This window comes from Scyliorhinus torazame, chromosome 5, assembly GCF_047496885.1.
Source record: "Scyliorhinus torazame isolate Kashiwa2021f chromosome 5, sScyTor2.1, whole genome shotgun sequence".
NCBI lineage: Eukaryota > Metazoa > Chordata > Chondrichthyes > Carcharhiniformes > Scyliorhinidae > Scyliorhinus > Scyliorhinus torazame.
In genome coordinates, this window is record NC_092711.1 from 269,678,559 (window position 1) to 269,699,132 (window position 20,574).

The 20,574-nt window shown below is 43.9% G+C and overlaps 1 protein-coding gene across 2 annotated transcripts in view; it reads right to left on the reverse strand.

The window, feature by feature from the left end:
- efnb1 (ephrin-B1) overlaps positions 1-20,259 on the reverse strand; it is a 271,423-nt gene extending 251,164 nt beyond the window's left edge. The window contains exon 1 of one of the 2 annotated variants that reach the window (XM_072505520.1): positions 19,610-20,259. In XM_072505520.1, the coding sequence (XP_072361621.1) occupies positions 19,610-19,728 (119 nt within the window). In that variant the 5' untranslated portion in view covers positions 19,729-20,259. The remainder of the gene's footprint in view (positions 1-19,609) is intronic. The other variant, XM_072505519.1, reaches the window with a different exon arrangement.
- Between the last annotated feature and the right edge of the window lie 315 nt (positions 20,260-20,574).

Consider the following 20,574-nt stretch of genomic DNA (forward strand, 5'->3'; position numbering starts at 1 on the left):
TCTAAATCCATTTTCCAGCATTTGTCCATAGTCTTCTTTGCTATGGTGTTTCAAGTGCTCATCTGGTGGTTTCTGAAATGCTGTGAGGGTTCCCACTACCACCCTTTCAGGCAGTGAGTTCCAGGTTTCCACCACCCGATGGGTGCAAAGGTTATTCCTCAAAACCCCTCTAAATCTCCTGCCCATTACCTTAAATTTATGCCCCCTCAATGAGGTCCCAATGAGGCCTTCTCTGATCTGAGAAAAACAACCCAGCCTAACCATCCTCTTTTCATAGCCGAAATGCTCCAGCCCAGACAACATCCTGGTGAATCTCCTCGGCACCTTTTAAGACCTGAGTGAAACTCTATTCTCGTGTCATTTTAATGATGAAAAACTGATTCTTTTTTTAAACCCATGATGCCTTTGAGAATCAGCAGCTGATATCCATAGATCATAATGGCAGTGTACAGCTATATTCACCAGTCTAATTCCCAAGAATGTTTCATAAGACATGACAGATACACCTTTTCCTGCATTGAATTTGTGCTGGACACAAGTTGATGCCAACACTGTGTGCAATAAGATCTTGGCAAACATGCAGCTGGGTAAAAGATACTATGATAAATATATATTTTACAGCCACTTCCATATTTTATATAAATGGTAGTTCAAACGAGAGCGATTCCACTTGGCTATAAAAAGTTTTTTTCCCTTCTTTTGGTTAATGCGAGCCAATAGAAGAGAGCCAGTAACAGAAGATTGAAATAAAAATCAGCTTCAAAAGGAAAATTGGTGGAAAATTTGCCCCAAAGCATCGAATAACAACATTTATAGTCACTTTGAAAAATTGCTTTCATATGAAACCGCACAGCCACTAACACAGGCAAGCTCAGGGTAAGCACATCCTGCAGAAGGGCCTCCTAGCATTAAGTTCTGCCAAACAGCTGGCTGTCAAATGTTCACAAATCGCACATTTTCTCATTCACAAATCTGACTGATCGATAACTAGTACCTTTTTTAAAAAAATTGACACACATAAAGAACGGCAGTACCCACAGGACAGATCGCAGAACGGATACACTGTCTGCTGTAGCTAGCCACAAAAACTATGGAGCTTCCAGATTTACTTGCAGTGAATTAGCTGATCTCAGCCAGAGCAGTAATTAGGGCAGTGTATTTGGTATCGGTGCCCTTGGGTGTGAAGAGGCCATGGGCAAAGAAAACACAAGGAAAGTTTTCACCTGGAGTGAAAAGGATTTGGTAGCACTCCAGAAAAACCAAGGGTCTTAGCGCCAGCACAATTCAGTGTGAGTGCTGCACTGCCAGAGGTACCATCCTTCAGATGAGACGTTAAAACGAGGCCTGTCTGCCCTCTCAGGTGGATGTAAAAGATTCCATGGTGTTATTTTGAAGAGGAACAGGGGAGTTACCCTGGTGTTCTGGCTAATATTTCTCCCTCAATCAAAATCGCAGGAACAGAGGGTCACAGTGCTGTTTGTAGGATCTTGCTGTGTGTAAATTGGCTGCCACTTTTCCTACATTACAACACTTCAAAATTACTTCATTGGCTGTAAAGTCCTTTGAGACACCGGGTGATCATGAAAGGTGCTACGTAAATACAAGTCTTCTTTTTTCCCAATCGTGTCCTGGTGAACAGTGTACAGCATAAAGGGTGCCTCCTGTTTGTTCCTGTCTGTTCCCTTATTTTCTCTTTTCTTTAATTTTTGCTATTACAATGTTGATCCATGGAAGATTAATAGACCTGTGACTTTAAGGCAAAGCAGCCTTTAATTCAAACAAGCAGATACCAGATTGCTATGCCATTTTAGGCTGGAGAATGCAGATTGGCTGACATCAGTGCTGACTTGATTTGATTAACTTGGCTGGTGGCCAATGCATGCACCGAAAAGGCTGTATTGTGCCCAGCAACAGGAAGTGATTAGATATTTTTCCTCTGAGGTGCTTTTAAGTCACAAGCCTGGTTTAATTCTGTAAGCTGGATGGAGGAATACTAACTCTCAATCTCTCAAATATCTGATGAATTCTCTCTGGAAATCCAGTATTAGAGCTCTCTCTCTCCAGAAAAGGCTATGCAAGCAGAATCCAGAATCTGATAACCCTCTCTCTGCAGGAAAGAGGCCGAGGTAAAGCAGAGACTAGAATTTGATAGTTGTCTCTGAAAGAAAGAGGCTGCTGTGAAGCCAGAGGCCTCTCCTGGAAAGGCTGGAATAAGATACACTGCTGAGCTGCAAAGAGGGTTCTTACAAGCTGTAGGCCAGAGCTTTTAAACCACACTTGTACTGTGCACTGAAAAACTCATCATCTGAAGCAAGGTCACTTATCTTTCCACCTTAACCCTTATTTCTTTTCACTCATTCCCTTTGTGTTTGTCTTGTGTGTGTGGCTAGAGCGAGCCAGCAGTTAAGGGGAAGTCAGGTATTCACTTTCTGCAAACTAGTTGCTTTCCTGTATATTCTATATTTGTTCTAGTTATAAATAAACAAACAGTATTTGTAATTAAACTTACAAACCTGGTGACTGTAATCATTGGACAGCCAAGGGCAATCATCTTGTGTATTTTCATAAGAATTATTGGTTAATTCACTTGTGTTGTGACACCGGGATGAGTGGGGCTGGAGTTGACCGCATACTTTCCCAGGGTGTCGTAACAATCAGCTCTAGCCACCAGGAAAGAACTGGACAAAATGGCCAACAACCGCGGAGCCATTTCTCAGCAAAAAGTCAGCAACATCAGATGAGTTGGGGGAAAACTGAAAGCTAAGAAGAAGGCGTATAACTGGATTTCAAAATGTTTCCAAACGTTCCCTGCTTGTCAGGTGGCAGTGATGTAACTGACACTCGTAGCTATTAATTACAGTAATCCAACCACGCTGAGTAGTCTGATACTTAAAAAAAAACACATGGCAAGAAAGAACAGGCCCGTCACTGATCCGTTGGCCACCTTTTATTGAGTTACCAAAAACAACCCCTGAATACTAGCTCATGAGAAGGATTACTAAAGAATGTCTTCAGAATGCTAGACCAACTACTAGAAAAATATAATTACACAATGAACACTGTGATTAGCTCCTTAATCCTTACCCTGCTGAATAAACAGCAACATCATCCAGTTAGGTTGTGAGTATCCCATATGGTTGCTGAATAAATAGCAAATCAGGCCAATGCAATGGGGTAAACCTTATCCTGCTGAATCACTCCAGCCCATTCCAGTGATTAAACTTTACGATGCTGCATAAATGCACCTCTGTCCAGGCACTTGTGAGTAACACTCTCCCAGCTCAAGCTGCAATTCAATACAGCCAGAGAGTTACCCTCTCCTTGCTGAACAATTCTATTCAGTTACCCATTGACTCTCTTCAGTCACGCAGGACAGTAAGCCTTTCCCTGCTGAAGCACTAACTCCGTCTACATAGATTATTGAGCAACCATTTCCATGCTGGAAAACTCTGTTTGGTTCCACAGGGAGTAGCCCTTCCCTTGCTGAATAAGCAAAAATTGCAGATGGTAATCAATCCGAGGATGTAAAAGCATATACTCCTATAGGGTTACCTCACATCGAATTTCCTTGTGTTAATTCTAAGCACAGCAGGTGGTGGACTCTGCTTGTCATTTGTTGAATGCTTCAATATCAAAATGGTGACTGGTGAGATAGCAATTACACCCTTCACATTAATGCCATGGATCGATGACCTGAATAGCTATCAACAGAAAGGGCTATACCCCAATCATTCAGCCAGTTTAAATACTAGTAAAAGAGAGCAATGTGGTTAAATATATCACTTACCATGTTACTTCTAATAATAATAATATTTATTGTCACAAGTAGGCTTACATTAACACTGCAATGAAGTTACTGTGAAAATCCCTTAGTCACCACACTCCAGTGCCTGTTCGGGTACACTGAGGGAGAATTCAGAATGATCAAATTACCTGAAGCACGTCTTTCGGGACTTGTGGGAGGAAACCGGAGCACCCGGAGGAAACCAATGCAGACACAGGGAGAATGCGCAGATTCTGCACAGACAGTGACCCAAGCCAGGAATTGATCCTGAGGCCCTGGAGCTGTGAAGCAATGGTGCTAACCACGGTGCTACCGTGCCAACCAAAATAATGAAGACCGCAAGGCCCTCGGTTTGATTTTTACTCTATATTGAATTAGGTAATTAGGCAACATTTGGGCTAGGACAATTGACCACAATCATACCCCATTTCACCTCCGAGTGAAGTTCAAGTCAATCATTGCTCCTGTGCCAACCAGCATCCAGTGACTCACGCTTTATGTCAAGTGAGAACAAGAATGGGCTCATGTGTGGTACCTGCCTCCTCCGTGCCCTGTGGTGAAACGGCACTGCAGGTTCACACTTGAAATCGCACCACCTCAGTAACATATAATTGTGTCCCTGGAACCCAGCCAAAGTCAAGCACTCCAGGAGAAATGGGGTAGAAAAAAGTTCCCCTGTGATTTTAACAAATTCATTATGGAAAAAATAACTAGTCAGTGGCGGATGTCAATTGTTGTCTGCTACAGAGTAGTCTCTGACTGTGAGACCTTGTATTACATATCACCGCCTTTATCTTCAAAGCAGCATAACCCAATGACATCAAAGAAACAAGTCCGCAACAAGAGAATATAAACAGAACAGCTATAATTTATAGGTGAAAAATGCACCAAAAAATACCAGATGCATGTCAGTAATTGTTTCCTTGGAGAGAGGAGAGCATGGGGTGGGTTCAGACACCAATCACCAATTCACCTTTTTGTCTAGGAATTTCCTGCAAACCACACAAGTGGATTTGAAAATTGTACTACTGATCTAGGTCGCCTGTAGCCCTGTGGCACACAGAGTGGCTTAAACTTCAAAATCACTGCAATTCAAAAAAGCACATAATTAGACTGCAGTTTAAAATTCATCAAAATCCACCAGAGATTGGCCAAATTAAATTAATTTACCAAAAGCAAAACACAACAAGTCCATTGTAGGTAACACTGTCATCACCAGGATTTGGAGAAAAGTCTTGAGACTATCTTAGCTGTGGAATATTGGGCTGAAGCACAAGCATAGGAACCAAAATTGATTGGGAAGGGAAGAGAACAAGGGAACATGTTCTCCCGTTGTAAAAAAAACAGGAGTTTTTAATCCTATTCCAAATGTCACAGTGGGCATGTCTCATCTCATATCTTCTGGTGTGAAATACTGCTGCTTAGAGGTCTGTGTCATTGGCGAGAATGCAAGCAATTGGAGGTGGTGATTGAAAAGCGTCACAAAACATTCTAGCACAGTGACTCAAGTACAATTCTCCCACAACACGTTTGCTATCAATATGTTAAAGACGCCTATGGGAACACTTACACTTGTAACACATCTAGGGTTGCAGATCATGATGGTAAACCATGCAAGCTCTCTATTTCTTGAATACATTGCTGCATCATTATCACTCTGCATCCACGGTGAAGAGAGCAAAATTGGTTAAAAATGGTATTGTTCCCTCCAATTTCCCATTCCTCTACTGATTCTTGTAAAGATCTAGATCATTTGTAAACCAAACTGGAGTGTCAACAGACTATTACAACCAGGGCTATATCTGAACTAAACTCAATCAAATCCAATAATAGCCTCAGCATAGAATTATTGCCGTACTCCAGTGAATGTTCTGCTTTGTGCATATCAATGAAGCCCACTCTCATTAAAACTTCAAGACCTCCCTCAAAGGAAGGCATCACTAACAAAATAAATAGCTGGTTTATACAAAATAAATTAATGGCAAAGATAGCTTTCAATTAATGCTTATTAAATCAGGATTAATAACACTCAAATCCCCCTATTTTGTCAATTTGTTCAACAAAGCCAAATCAATAGGTTTCATATCAAATCAAACATTGATGTTGGGGATGTTCCAGGATATTGACAATTAGTATCTAAAAGTATAACCCAAAGGCAACCAGTACAATGTAGTCTGCTTTAGGTAGAAAATGTGACTTGCAAGCAGAGGCTATATAATGTTGTTTTAAATCTCAATGAAATCATTCCTTTATCAGTTTAGGATTACAAAGAACCTGAAAACAAACTCAAAGTAACTGCACTGGCTTTTCACTCCCACAGCCCAGAAGCAAAGCATGGCGCAAAACTAAGATAAATGGCACAAATTGTTTCACAGCACTATTTTATCTTAATGTAGTAATAGAGAATTTCTCACAGCTTCTTTGTGGTCAGCTGCACATAGCCACCACGTCTTACATTCCAAACAGAAACCCAAACCAGTGCAGAATTACATTCATGGCTATTCACACACTGTAGAGAGTTCCTGATCCAAGCACAATATTTAAATACAAACTCGTGAGGCAAGCAAAAGCATTCTGCTCTAATTATCCAACAATTAATACTCGGCACTATGAAATGCAGCCCATCTCCAGCCAAGCTTCACCTGGAGACCAAAGCACACTTTGCAACCCTAATCACTTTTATGTTAAATTTTTTTGAATTTTCTTTTTTGCTGTGGTGTTTGTTCAGGCTGAGCTACTGAGTGAACAGTTAAGTAGGGCTGTGGGACAAAAAAATTGCTAAATGTGCTTTTTATCTGTTCTGTATTAAGAACCCTGATTCCAGCAAGGAATTTCTTGGCAAACACACCTAGTGTATCGGAGATCAGAATAACAGAAAAACTACAGGATATCACAGGGTGTGGTGTGTTTTTCTTACATTTATGATTAAGTACAAACTACCGATTGTTTTGGATTGTGCCCATTTGTTTTAATGGATTTTAACGATAGAAAATGTGAAAATACATCTAACTTGCTAAGAATAGCTTTCTTTAATATTTAATTATTGCAATAAAACAATTGTGGCGATGCTCAAATGTGCACCTAAAATCTCCATTCTTATGCTGAAGCTGCCAGCTACTGCTAGGAACATAGGAACAGGAATAGGCCATTGAGCTCCTCAAGCCTGTCCTGCCATTCAATGAGATCATGGTTGACCTGTGACCTAACTTCACATACCTGCCTTTGGTCCAAACTTCTTAATGTTTTTGCTTATCAAAAATCTATCTATCTCAGATTTAAAATCAGCAACTGTTCCAGCTTCAACTGCTGTTTGTGGGAGAGTGTTCCAAATCTCTACCACCCTTGGAGTGAAGGAGTTCTTCCTAATATCTCTCCTGAACAGTTTAGCCTTAATTTTTAGACTATTCCCCTTAGTTTTAGAATCTCCAACTAGTGGAAATAGTTTATTTCCCCTGTCTTTCCCTGTTAATATCTGGCGAAAACAGGTCTAATTTCAGTAATCTCTCCTCGTAACTCAACTTCTGCAACCAAGGTATCATATTTGTAAACACTACGTTGCACTCCCCCCTCCCCCTCCCCCAGGCCAAAATAGCCTGCTGCAATTCAGATCAATGAGCACCACGTATCTCCCACAAACTCAACCAAACAGATACACTTCACATATGAGTCCAACAGTGTGTGTTAATTGGTTATCCAAATCAGAGAGCAGCACAACTCTATTCAATTCTGCCCTCATCCAATTTTTAAGTATTTCATTCCGAACATAGGCTGCTGGATCATGTTCAGCAGCAAAAAGTCAGATTTTCTCCTTTCCTTACCCAGGCTGCTAAGGACAAGCATAGAGTCTAGCACCACAGCACCCTGTCTCAGATTAGCTAACTCAGCACAGATTGGCCATCAAATCTGGTACTTCCCTAGTCTAGATACTTCAAATGGTTTAACCACTGGGCTAATTTTCGAGGCACAAATTTACAGGAACACCTCAGTGAAACTTAAAGGAAACTGATACAAGCTCCTAACCATTCATCCCTCTTCCCAAATATTATTCCAATGCACAGTTAGACATGATCTTTGTCATACAGAGGTCGTTCGGATTTAGTTGGCAGTACCATATCACTGGAGTTAAAAAAAATATATATGCGTGAAAAGATCTGCAACCCTCACATTTATTCAGAACTTCACATCCTATGTGCAATTTAATAACCTCCTGCATCAATCTAATGGGTGGAAAATGCAAGGAGACTAAAGTGGAATATACAAACTTGGTAGAAATGTATCTTTTGATTAAATCAGACATTTTTAAACAACCAAGTTTTTATTGTATTTGTTTTTAATGCCTGTTACTTTGATTTTCTAAGAAATGAGAGAGGGATAATTCCCTACTGGGGTTCAGATCTGGATCATATTTACTATTTTGTTCCTTTGGCTATCCAATCTTTTGACTTGGAGAAAGCCTAATAATCATTTGATGGGACATTAAATCAAGGCCCTGAAAAGTGTTTTTGTGGACTTTCAAAACCCTAAGACACTATGCAAAAGCTATTTTTTATATTGTCCTTGTTTCAATTCAGGTTCCGAGATATTCATCCTTGCGCGGATTTCTGACACTTTCATGATTAAATCCAGCTCCCTTATTCTGGCAGCAGACTCATCCCTCATCCAACAGCAGCACAAAAATAGATGAATTCATTCATCTAATCTGGTACAGCATGACCGAGTGTTTGTTTCCATAATAGTCATTATAATTCATAGTATTCTTAAAAAATCAGAATAATTTCTGTACAAGCTGCTGTACTCGTTAAGATATTATTTAGCTGATCTGTTCAATTCCAAACTTCTGTTCATTTATTTTCAGATTATAGCCTGTAAACACCAGTTAAAGATATGGATTATTACTCAAGTTGTATTTCTTACTAGACTGAGCTACGTTGTGTTTAAAAAGGATACCTCAACTGTTCAGCAAGCTTTGTTAATACTTAAAAAACTCACCCAAAAAAGTGTTAATGTTTTCTTTTCTAATTATTTTATTTTGCTAATTTTCCTTTGAGTTGGCTCTCTCTTGTCTTGAAGACATTATTGGCACCTAGCTTTAATGCAATTCCAAAGAGACCAGCATGCAATTGGATTAGACAATGTATCAGCAGGATATGCAACAAGAGGAGGCATCAATGCCAAGCCCATCCCTGCCTTGCGTAAAAACAGACACAAATGTTCTAAGAGTTTTTGAATAGCAGTCAGGAGGAGCTTCCCCCACTCCCTGTCCCAGAGGGGCTGAGGCCAATTGTTTGCAACTCTACCACCAGCTAACCTAGCACAGACAGGACCATTCGGCTCCACTTTGGCCCAGATACTCACCGTCTAAAATTGTTTGTCAATTAGGTCGTTTGCATTAATATTTTTGTTTCAACGCTATTATTATGAACAACATTATCCATGAGAATGCAGGAAGGCAATGCCTTTGGATTTATGGGGAACAAAAGATGAGAGATCAGAGGAGTAATGGCCATACAAGATATGGCAAGTTTGTTTTATGTTATACAGGTTAACTAATACCCGAATGATTCTCGTGAATTATGATATATTTAAGTGAATTAATATGGGAGAAGAGGTGCCCTAGAGTTGTTGAAAGATATAAAGCTGTTATTTTTAAGGAGCTATACTGTTAGTGTGGTGTTGCACCTTCGATCGCAGGCAATCTGACTGACCCAAGCAGCAAAAGTGATTCTACATTTAAAAACCCTTTGGATGAAATATAATCTGGGTCCTGAACACATCATACCTAATTAACCATCAACAATCTGCTGATTAAAGTAGTCTGAGACTTCAATTTTGGTCAGGTTTTAAATGTGTTTTAACTTTAAAACATTTTCCTTCAGAATAGAAAGTGATATTTTGAAGAAATTCTGGAGGTCAGTTACACATTTGATTAATCTTGGTGTACTACTCCCTTAAGATAATAACGTTAACTTTCTTTAAAACTTTTTTTGTATGTACCTCAGATCATTACTTTTATTCCTTGCATTCTGTTGTGTCTGGTCCAGCGACGTTGTTTTTACATCCCTCAACTATCCCATTTTAATCAGGCATTAAGCAGCCCTGCAGAAAAAAGCAGCAAGCTTTCGAAGACTGCTAATTTGTCAATTCTCGAAACTGCAGTGCATTTTCCTGCCCAAGTGTTAGCCCAAAGTTCACTCTTTGGCATGTCGCTGGTTGGATTGGTTTTTTAGAATATCTGCTCAACAGAACATCAGCTCTGATACAGCAAAGGAATTTCGGATTGCAACTCCAACTCTTTATGATTCCGTCCCTTTTGAATTTGACTCCAGTTTTGCTTTAGTACAACTTTGTCTGAGATGCTCTCTGACTATGCATTATCTCTTCTTGTCAACCTCGGCACAACATTCGATATAGCCCATGCAATTTTCCTCATCAACCTTCCTTTGGATTTTATAACTGTATATCCAAGTGATTATTTCTATTGCTGCCCTGCACTGTCAACTCCAGAGTACCAAAGATTTATACACCTAAATGCTGGCTTTCACCATTATAATCTGCAGGCATGGGATCAGCTTCTATATGTGTGCTGACACCCCAGCTCTATCGCGTCAAAACCTTGATTAAGTCTGCAACCGTATCCATGCTTTCATATTGCCACTCCATTAAGTCATGGATGAGCCACAGCTTACCCATCTAATCATCAGAAAGGCTGTACATAACGTTCCCAGCCCCTGCTGAAAGATGCACTCCCTAGTCACGGATCCCATTGCCTGGTTGAACCTCTCAATCATACTGTAAAACAGTATGAAACTATGGAGCCCTCTTCAACTGAGTTGAGCTTTAATTTCCACATTCTATTCTTCATAAACAGTGTCATTATGGGCACATTTATCAATGATTTTCTTTATCCCATATAAACCTCATTACTGCTGAAATCCTCCTTCATACTTCTGGCACCTCTAGATTTCATTGTTCCAATGCCTCCCTTCCTCCATAAGTGTCAAACCCAAGTCTCCTCAAAAATAAAGTCATGTTCACTATCACCTCTCCTCGCACCTGCCAATCCTCATGGACCTGCACCAACTTTGCCTTCACCCTGTGCAGCACACTTAAAACATCTTCAAATTCTTCCACAACCCTGTCTACCCTGTCACCTCACTCCCCTCACTCTGACTCTTCCTTTCTCACTATTGGTAGCAGAGTCTTCAGCAACTTTGGTCTCACCCTCTCCCCAAAACTCTTCATCTCTACACATCATTCGCCTCTCAAAAGGCTTCACCAAATCCGTCTTTTTGAGAAGAATGTCAGTTGTCTCTTTTAACTCTTTCCTAATGCTAATCAGGGTGACAATTGTAATCAATGCGTTAATATGGCCCTGCATTTAAAAGGACCACAATCAATAAACTGTACATTTTAACTAGGTTCAAAAGAGCTTTATGTAAGTTGAAGGAAACTTAATAAGTTAAACCAAAATATCATTCCTGATATCACCAATGCAATCCAGCCCCTCTGGATTCCACCAGCGGACATCACATGCAGTCTTGCCAGTGACATAAAGCTGTAGAAGAGAAGCAGGCAGTCCGTAAAAATAATCCTCTTAACCATGTACTGCTTGGACTATGTACACTGACCATTCAGCCCATCCTGTCTGCGCAGACAAAAAAGAGAAAAACTAAACAAGTCTGTCATTTTAACCCCACTTTCCAGCAGCTGGTCCAGCACTTCAGATGCAGATTCAGACACCTTTTAAATGAGTTGTGCACTTCAGCCTCAACCACCAACTTAAGAAGTGAATTCCAGACACCCACCACCCCCTGGGTGAGGAGGGTTTCCCACATGTCCCCTCTAATCCTTTATCAATCGCCCTAAATCTGGGCAACACGGTAGCATTGTGGATAGCACAATTGCTTCACAGCTCCAGGGTCCCAGGTTCGATTCCGGCTTGGGTCACTGTCTGTGCGGAGTCTGCACATCCTCCCCGTGTGTGCGTGGGTTTCCTCCGGGTGCTCCGGTTTCCTCCCACAGTCCAAAGATGTGCAGGTTAGGTGGATTGGTCATGATAAATTGCCCTTAGTGTTGGGTGGGGTTACTGGGTTATGGGGATAGGGTGGAGGGTGGACCTTGGGTAGGGTGCTCTTTCCAAGAGCCGGTGCAGACTCGATGGGCCGAATGGCCTCCTTCTGCACTGTAAATTCTATCATTCTATAAATCTATGGCCCCTGTTAATTGGCCCCTCAGCAAGGGGAAACAAATCTTTCCTAATTATCCTATCTAGGTCCCTCATAGTTTTGTGCACCTCAATTAGGTCACCATTTAGCCTCCTCGGTTCTAGGAAAAACAACCATAGACTATCCAATCTCTCTTCAAAGCTGCAATATTCAAGCCCTGGCAACATTCTTGTAAATCATAGAAAGCATCTTATCTGGCTGCATCGCAGCCTGGTATGGCACCTGCTCGGTCCAAGACCATAAGAAACTACAGAGAGTCGTGAACACCATCCAGTCCATCACACGAACCCATCTCCCATCCATTGACTCTGTATACACCTTCCGCTGCCTGGGGAAAGCAGGCAGCATAATCAAAGACCCCTTCCACCCGGCTTGTTCATTCTTCTAACTTCTTCCATCGGGCAGGAGATACAAAAGTCCGAGAACACGCAGTATCAGATTCAAAAACAGTTTCTTCTCTGCAGCTACCAGACTCTTAAATTATCCTCTTATGGACCGATCTGATCTCTTCACACATCTTCTCTACTGAGTAGTACTGCACGCCTGTATGCTTCACACGATGCCTGTGTCTATGTATTTACATTGTGTATGTTATGTTTGCCCTATGTATTTTCTTTTCATGCATGGAATGATTTGTCCAAACTGTACGGAGAACAACACTTTTCACTGTATCTCGGTACACGTGGCAATAAACAAATCCAAATCTCCTTTGCACTCTCTCCAGAGTAATTATATCCTGTAATGTGGTGATCAGAACTGTACAAAAATTCCAGCTGTGGCCAAACCAGCATTTTATATTGCTCCATCGTTACAACCCTGCTTTTGTACTCAGTGCCTCGTACAATAAAGAAAGCATTTCATGTGATTTCTTAACCTTCTTGTCCATCTGTCCTGCCAACTTCAAGGACCTGTGGGCATGTTCTCCAATATCTCTCATTCCTCAACCCCTCTCAATATTTTCCTTTTTATTGAGTATTCCCTCGCTTTGTTTGCCCTCCCTAAATGCATTACCTTACACCTTTCCTGATTGAATTCCATTTGCCACTTCTCTGCCCACCAACCGTCCTCCAACTTGCCTGCTCTCCTCCCCACCGGGCAGACAAAGCTTGGGATTGGAGAACTGAAATGCAGTCAGAAATTATAGAGCAGCCCCTTCACAAAGCAAGCTCCTACACTCTGATTGGTCCAGTGAAATTGGAGGCAGTCTGTTGGTTCAAGAACCTCTGGACAGGACTGCTCTGTGCAACCCTCTCGATGCCAGATGCTCAGTGGTTAGTTGCCTCTTCTAAGATCTTCCTCTATGGCTCAGGAACCATTTCCGTTTGTCACGCACCTTGATGTTTTGTCTTGTGTTATAGATGTTACATAACTGTGAGCTCTTGCGGTACCTCAGGAAAGAGGGCCCAGCTCAGTTACAGGGCTAAAATTGTACATTGAGGTGTTTCAATTGCATTGAGCTGAATTAATGAAGTGGGCATCTCTATGTATATTTTTTTCATTTCGATGAAAATTGAGGCAAAGCAGCCATCTTAATGCAGATTTCAAAGGATGATTTGCAACAATAGGATCACATTAAAGGTTCTATTACATTAAAGGAATGTAACCAACTGTAGACTTGTAGATCTCATTCCATTGGCTGAAGAAAGCCAATGACATTTTAGGTTTGCATAGAATTTAAAAAATTGGTCTACATATCTATTATTAGATTAAATATCTCTTGTGCATAAAACTAAATGTGCAGATGAATACTTTTTGCATCTGCATTCCTCTAAACATCATATCTCGATACTTTAGATCATAGCACAGCATGCACTGTAAATTCTATGAAATCTATGAAATGTTCACAAAATTACCAGCCTGCAATTAGTATAAATGGAGCAGAGTGACACATTGCGATCATGCAACCAGAACAAAGAAAAAGTATTATAAATGATCTTTAGTGGTTGGGCCGCCTGTTCTGTTGGTTCAATTTAATAACTTTCAACAGCTCTCAGTCGGGAGCCTGAATACAGCAGGGTATGGTAAGGTCCTGCTTCTCAAGCTCAACTCATTTGTTCAGATTTCCCTGGAGTTCGCCAAAGGGAAGAAATAAGTGGGGGCCACAACATTGTCCAAACTTTGGGTAGCTGTATCACGCCACCTGCTGGAGAGATGAGCATGTATTCTGACACCAAGTCAAGGGGGGGAGGTAGAAGCAAAGTGAGTGAGAAGTTCACCCAAACTCAAGCTGTTTCCAGCAAGCACTCTTTAAAATTGCAACAGTAAAGTCTGATCTTTCAAACCCATATGTGTAAATGGACAGAATAAATGTGGTGTGTGAAGGAGAGAGGAAGAGACTGAGCAGAATGAAAGATGAGACAGGAGGAAATACAACTGCACCACCTTATGTTGGAAGATACATCCTTCCCAAGCTTTTGGGTGAATTATAGACTGTCAGGAGTATCTTATCGAGGATCCGGCTGTGTTTACCTTGGACCTCTTGCCCTCTGCCCCTCTAAACAAAGTGGTCTGAGTACTTCTTTCTCAGACTTGTGGGTTAATCAGTAATTCTTTCATCCCTCACTCCTGCCCAGTCCTCTTTCTATGTCAATTTCATTCCTGCAAATGCAATGGGGAAATACATTCATGGACCAGTTACTTTCCTGAAGTGAGACTGCAGGTGTGAAGGCTGTTTAATCCCCTCATTCCCTCCAACATTAAACAAATATGAAACAATCAAAGCAGGTGATTTGTTATTGCTCGAACCCACTCAAGAAGGGACATTTTCACTGTGTCCCGGGACTTCTTAAAATGAAAAACTGCAGCGCGCAAGCAAACTGGGCAGCACACGGCAAGTGTTGAAATTTGCAAGTTTCTGAATGGGTTGTCATGCCAGGCGGAATCTTCTCACCCCTCATTTTGTAATGATTTCTACTTTTGGAATGGGCATAAGACGATCAAGTGTTACAGACTGGAGTCTGCACCAACTGACACGGGCACATCCTGACACTGTCAAACCATCTTTTACAGCATAATGTTCCAGTAAAGTATGCAAGAACATTAGCACTCCATTCCACATATTGTAGTAAACACACGGCGCATTACAGTGGACAGAATTCTACTGTATTCCATATAATCCACTATACAGTACATTCCAGTGCAACGTGATCTCATGTTGAATGCACTGTGCTGTATATTAAATGGCATGCATTGTACTCTTGAATGGCAAGACTGCGATGGGAATGCTTGGTGTATTCAGAGGTTTTACAATGCCGGTGAGCCATTACTCTTAATCTTTCCCGGACTCACAATGCCCCTGCATGCATGGGCACCAATCGCCACCTTTTTATGCAATCCCCTCTATGCCTGCAGGATGGTGGGGGCACCAGTACCGCGCACATTCACCCCCATCACCCTCAGGTAGAAAGTGCCACCTTGTCACCCCCAAATCGGTCATATGGCGGCCGGAGGTTGGTTTGCGGGGAACCCCGGACTGTTTCTGCCCCTTTCTTTGTGAAACTTGCTGGGGCGGACCAATCCAGGTCAACCCCAGGAAAATCAGTTTCCCACTCCGCAACAAATCCCAGTCAGCTTTTGCAAAATCTTAATACTGTTTTGACAGCCGCTCAGAGATTTACTCCGATCACTTCTTGCTTCCCTGGTTAGTTATTAGGTTTCCCTGACAGACACAGACTACGTTTCCTTAACCATCAGTTACTAACCACTCCAGATTCGGATCCCCCACCCCCGTTGATTCTGCTTGGAGTTTGGGAATTTTTCGCACGCGTGTGTGTGTGTTTGGGGGGGGGGGGGTATTTTTTTTTGGGGGGGGGGTTTAAAAAGTCTCCGAAACCGAACTTTCCAAAATGCTGTGGTGGTGCGGAGAGAGAGGGGGGGGGGGGGGGGGAACAATCCTTCGACCGTTTGCAAATAAAAAGGTGTCTGCCAGGAACTCCAAACGACGGAGAGTGTGTCAAAAAGGCACACGGAGCAAATCCCAAAAATGCTCTAATTCATATACACAGGACGGTTAGTTAGTGTGAGTGGGTGAGCGGGGGACTGCCAACATTTCCATGCTAACGAGCGTAAACATCATCCCACTCGATACACCTCACATTAACATACTTACCTGCAAGAGAAACGTCACAACTCTGGTTTTATACACAGAATTGCAATCATATTTCAAATATTGCTGTGCAGAACTGCAGCAGCATCTCTTTGCCGATGGAGATCAATGATTCCCCCCCCCCCATCCCTGGATATTTTGCATGGTCCATTCAAGTCCCCACGCCCTTCGGAGAGGGGGAGAGATGGAAAGGTAAGGTTCTGAGAGAGAGAAAAAGAGAGGGAAGGTGAAGTTCTGAGAGAGAGGTGAAGTTCTCAGAGAGAGCGAGAGAGGGGGGGTGGGGGTGGGGGGAGGTGAGGTTCTGAGAAAGAGAGAAAGAGAGGGAAGGTGAGGTTCTCAGAGAGAGAGAGGGACGGTGAAGTTCTCAGAGAGAGAGAAAGAGGGACGGTGAGGTTCCGAGAGAGAGGGAAGGTGAGGTTCTGAGAGAGGGAAGGTGAGGTTCTCAGAGAGAGAGGGGAGGTGAGGTTCTCAGAGAGAGAGAGGGGGAAGGTGAGGTTCTCAGAGAGAGAGAGAGGGGGAAGGTGAGGTTCTCAGAGAAAGAGAGGAAAGGTAAGATTCTCACAGAGAAAGAGGGGGAAGGTGAGGTTCTCAGAGAGAGAGAGGGGGACGGTGAGGTTCTCAGAGAGAGAGGGAAGGTGAGGTTCTCTGAGAGAGAGAGGGAAGGTGAGGTTCTCAGAGAGAGAGAGGGGGGACGGTGAGGTTCTCAGAGAGAGAGAGAGTGAAGGTGAGGTTCTGAGAGAAAGAGAGGAAAGGTGAGATTCTCAGAGAGAGGGGGGAAGGTGAGGTTCTCAGAGAGAGAGAGAGGGGGAAGGTGAGGTTCTCAGAGAGAGAGAGAGAGGGGGGACGGTGAGGTTCTCAGAGAGAGAGGGAAGGTGAGGTTCTCTGAGAGAGAGAGGGAAGGTGAGGTTCTCAGAGAGAGAGAGAGAGTGAAGGTGAGGTTCTCAGAGAGAGAGGGGGAAGGTGAGATTCTCAGAGAGAGAGAGGGGGAAGGTGAGGTTCTCAGAGAAAGAGAGGAAAGGTAAGATTCTCAGAGAGAGAGAGAGAGAGGGGGACGGCGAGGTTCTCAGAGAGAGAGAGGGAAGGTGAGGTTCTCAGAGAGAGGGAGGGAAGGTGAGGTTCTCAGAGAGAGAGATGGCGAGGTTCTCAGAGAGAGAGAGAGAGAGAGAGAGAGAGAAGGTGAGGTTCTCAGAGGGGGAGAGAGAAAGGGAAGGTGAGGTTCTCACAGAGAGAGGGGGGGGGGAAGGTGAGGTTCTCAGAGAGAGAGAGAGAGGGAAGGTGATGTTCCCAGAGAGAGAGAGTGGACGGTGAGGTTCTCAGAGAGAGAGGGGGGGGGGAAGGAGGTTCTCAGAGAGAGAGAGAGGGGGAAGGTGAGGTTCTCAGAGAAAGAGAGGAAAGGTGAAATTCTCAGAGAGAGAGAGGGAAGGTGAGGTTCTCAGAGAGAGGGAGGGAAGGTGAGGTTCTCAGAGAGAGAGACAGCGAGGTTCTCAGAGAGAGAGAGAGAGAGAGAAGGTGAGGTTCTCAGAGGGGGAGAGAGAAAGGGAAGGTGAGGTTCTCAGAGAGAGAGGAGGGGGGGGAAAGGTGAGGTTCTGAGAGAGAGAGAGAGAGGGAAGGTGATGTTCCCAGAGAGAGAGAGTGGACGGTGAGGTTCTCAGAGAGAGGGGGGGGGGGGGGGGAAGGTGAGGTTCTCAGAGAGAGAGGGGGGGGGAAGGTGAGGTTCTCAGAGAGAGGAAAGGTGAAATTCTCAGAGAGAGAGAGGGGGAAGGTGAGGTTCTCAGAGAGAGAGAGAGAGAGAGAGAGGGAAGGGAAGGTTCTCAGAGAGAGAGAGGGGGAAGGTGAGGTTCTCAGAGAGAGAGAGAGAGAGAGAGAGGGAAGGCGAGGTTCTCAGAGAGAGAGAGAGAGAGAGAGGGAAGGTGGGGTTCTCAGAGAGAGAGAGAGGGGGAAGGTGAGTTTCTCAGAGAGAGGGAGAAGGTGAGGTTCACAGAGAGAGAGAGAGAGAAGGAACGTAAGGTTATCAGAGAGAGAGAGAGGGAAGGTAAGGTTCTCAGAGAGAGAGGGAAGGTAAGGTTCTCAGAGAGAGAGAGGGAAGGGGAGGTTCTCAGAGAGAGAGAGAGAGAGAGGGAAGGTGAGGTTATCAGAGAGAGAGAGGGAAGGTGAGGTTCTCAGAGAGAGAGAGTGAGAGAGGGAAGGTGAGGTTCTCAGAGAGGGAAGGTGAGGTTCTGAGTGAGAGAAAGAGGGGAAGTTCTCAGAAGGAGGGGTGGTGCGATTCTGAGAGAGAAAGAAAGGAAGTGAGGTTTTCAGAGTGAGTTAAAGAGAGAGGGAAGGTGCGGTTTTCAGAGAGAGAAAGGGAGAGGGATGGTGACATTCTCAGAGAAAGAGTGAAAGTGAGGTTCTCACAGAGAGGTGAGGTCCTCAGAGAGAGAGAGAACGTAAGGTCCTCAGAAAGAGACAGAGATTGAAGGCGACGTTCTAAAAGAGGGAGAGAAAGAGCGAAGGAAGGTGCGGTTCTGGGAGAGAGAGAGAGGTGAGATTCTCAGAGAGAGATAAAGAGAGAGTGAAGGTGTGGTTTGCAGAGAAAGAGAGGGAAGGTGAGGTTCTCAGAGAGAGAAAGGGAGCGGGATGGTGACATTCTCAGAGAAAGAGAGAAAGTGAGGTTCTCACAGAGAGGTGAGGTCCTCAGAGAGAGAGAGAACGTAAGGTCCTCAGAGAGAGACAGAGATTGAAGGTGAGGTTCTAAAAGAGGGAGAGAAAGAGAGAAGGAAGGTGCGGTTCTGGGAGAGAGAGAGAGGGTGGGGTGATGTTCTCAAGGAGAGAGAGGAAAGGTGAAGTTCCCAGAGAGAGAGGGAAGGGAAGGTTCTCAGAGAGAGAGAGAGGAGAGGTGAGATTCTCAGAGATAAAGAGAGGGAAGGTGAGATTCTCAGAGAGAGAGAGGGGTGAGATTCTCAGAGAGAGAGGGGTGAGATTCTCAGAGAGAGAGAAGGAAGGGAAGGTTTTCAGAGAGAGAGAGGGGTGCGATTCTCAGAGAGAGAGAGGGGGGGGGGAGATGAGATTCTCAGAGAAAGAGAAGGAGAGGGTGGAAGGTGAGGTTCTCAAAGAGAGAGAGGGGGGAGATTCTCAGAGGGAGAAATAGCTCCTCACTCTCTCTCCCCCACCCCTGCAGAACAAAGAGCGAGACTCACGTCCACTTGAAACTGGAACTACACAAGAACTGGGAGAAGGACACCCTCGAACAGCCACCGTCAACAATCGATCGGGTGCCGTGCTCCCCAAAAGTAAAAAAAGAGTCGGGAGCGGCACTTGTGATTCTCCCATTGCTGTTTGCAATTTCCAATCTGATCAGTGAAGTTAAGAGATATAAACAGCGTGTAGTATCAGCAGCAGCCTGGCTCTCGGCACCTGGGAGCCGCCTCCATTCACAAAAACAAACCCATGAAACTGCTTCCAATTACCGACCGAGTCCCAGTGCCTACCTAATGGAATTCAATTTTTCAAACTTACTTTGTGTTTTGCGAATGCCAGGCGACAGTGTCCAAACTCTTGGCTAATGGCAGAGCGCTCCTGCACAGCGCGAATATAACTCCCCAGTAATATTTCCACAGCGAGTCCCATTTAGCCATTCTCCGGGCGGAGGGAAGGCAAGTCAGAAGGTGATCTCCGAGAAATGAGCGGATCTCCCAGCAATGACCGGCTCACTCTCGTGATATTTTATCCTCAGAGTTGTATCCCTCTCTGAATTGTATCCTTTTTCTGTCTCTTTGGGTTCAGGCAGGAATGTATCCTTTTCCACAGGAATGTATGTATCCCCCTCTCTCGGGATTGCACCTTTTCTGTTTCCCCTTCCTTTCCCGGTCACTCCCGCTGGATCCCTGTGACGGCTCTCGGCCGCCTCTCAACTCCTGTGGTCGCCGTACAGCTCGACTCTGCTCCCAACTGCTGTTCCTGTTCCCCAGCGCGGAGATGTCCCTCAGGAGGGAATTCCTCCAGAGGCTCAGATCAATACAGGCTGCAGGGTGTCCATGTGCAAACGTTAAGTGACCTGAGGGTCGCCTCGATCGCCCTGACTCGCCGCGATTCCGCCGAGCTGCCGGTGAAAACTCTGGTTGCTGCCTCTGCACTCGCAACTCGCTCACTGCCACCCTAACCTGCCCTACCTCCTTGTCCCGCCTCTCAGGCACGCCGCAGACACCACTAATCCTCCCACCAATCACAGCCGCCCTCAGCCCCACTAGCCAATCAACCAAACCCCGACAGGGGTCCTCAGGCCGGGGTTCTTGCAGCCAGATTGAACATTGTCAGAACCACAGCCAACTTTGAAATAGATGCTGTACACAATGTGTCCAGAATGATTTTGTGCAAACATTGTTGCATTAATCAACATTCAATAAGCAGTCTGATAGTCAGTTATAATCGCTGTAAAATTATATATCTTAACTGCATCCCAATTACCCATGTATAAAACTTTG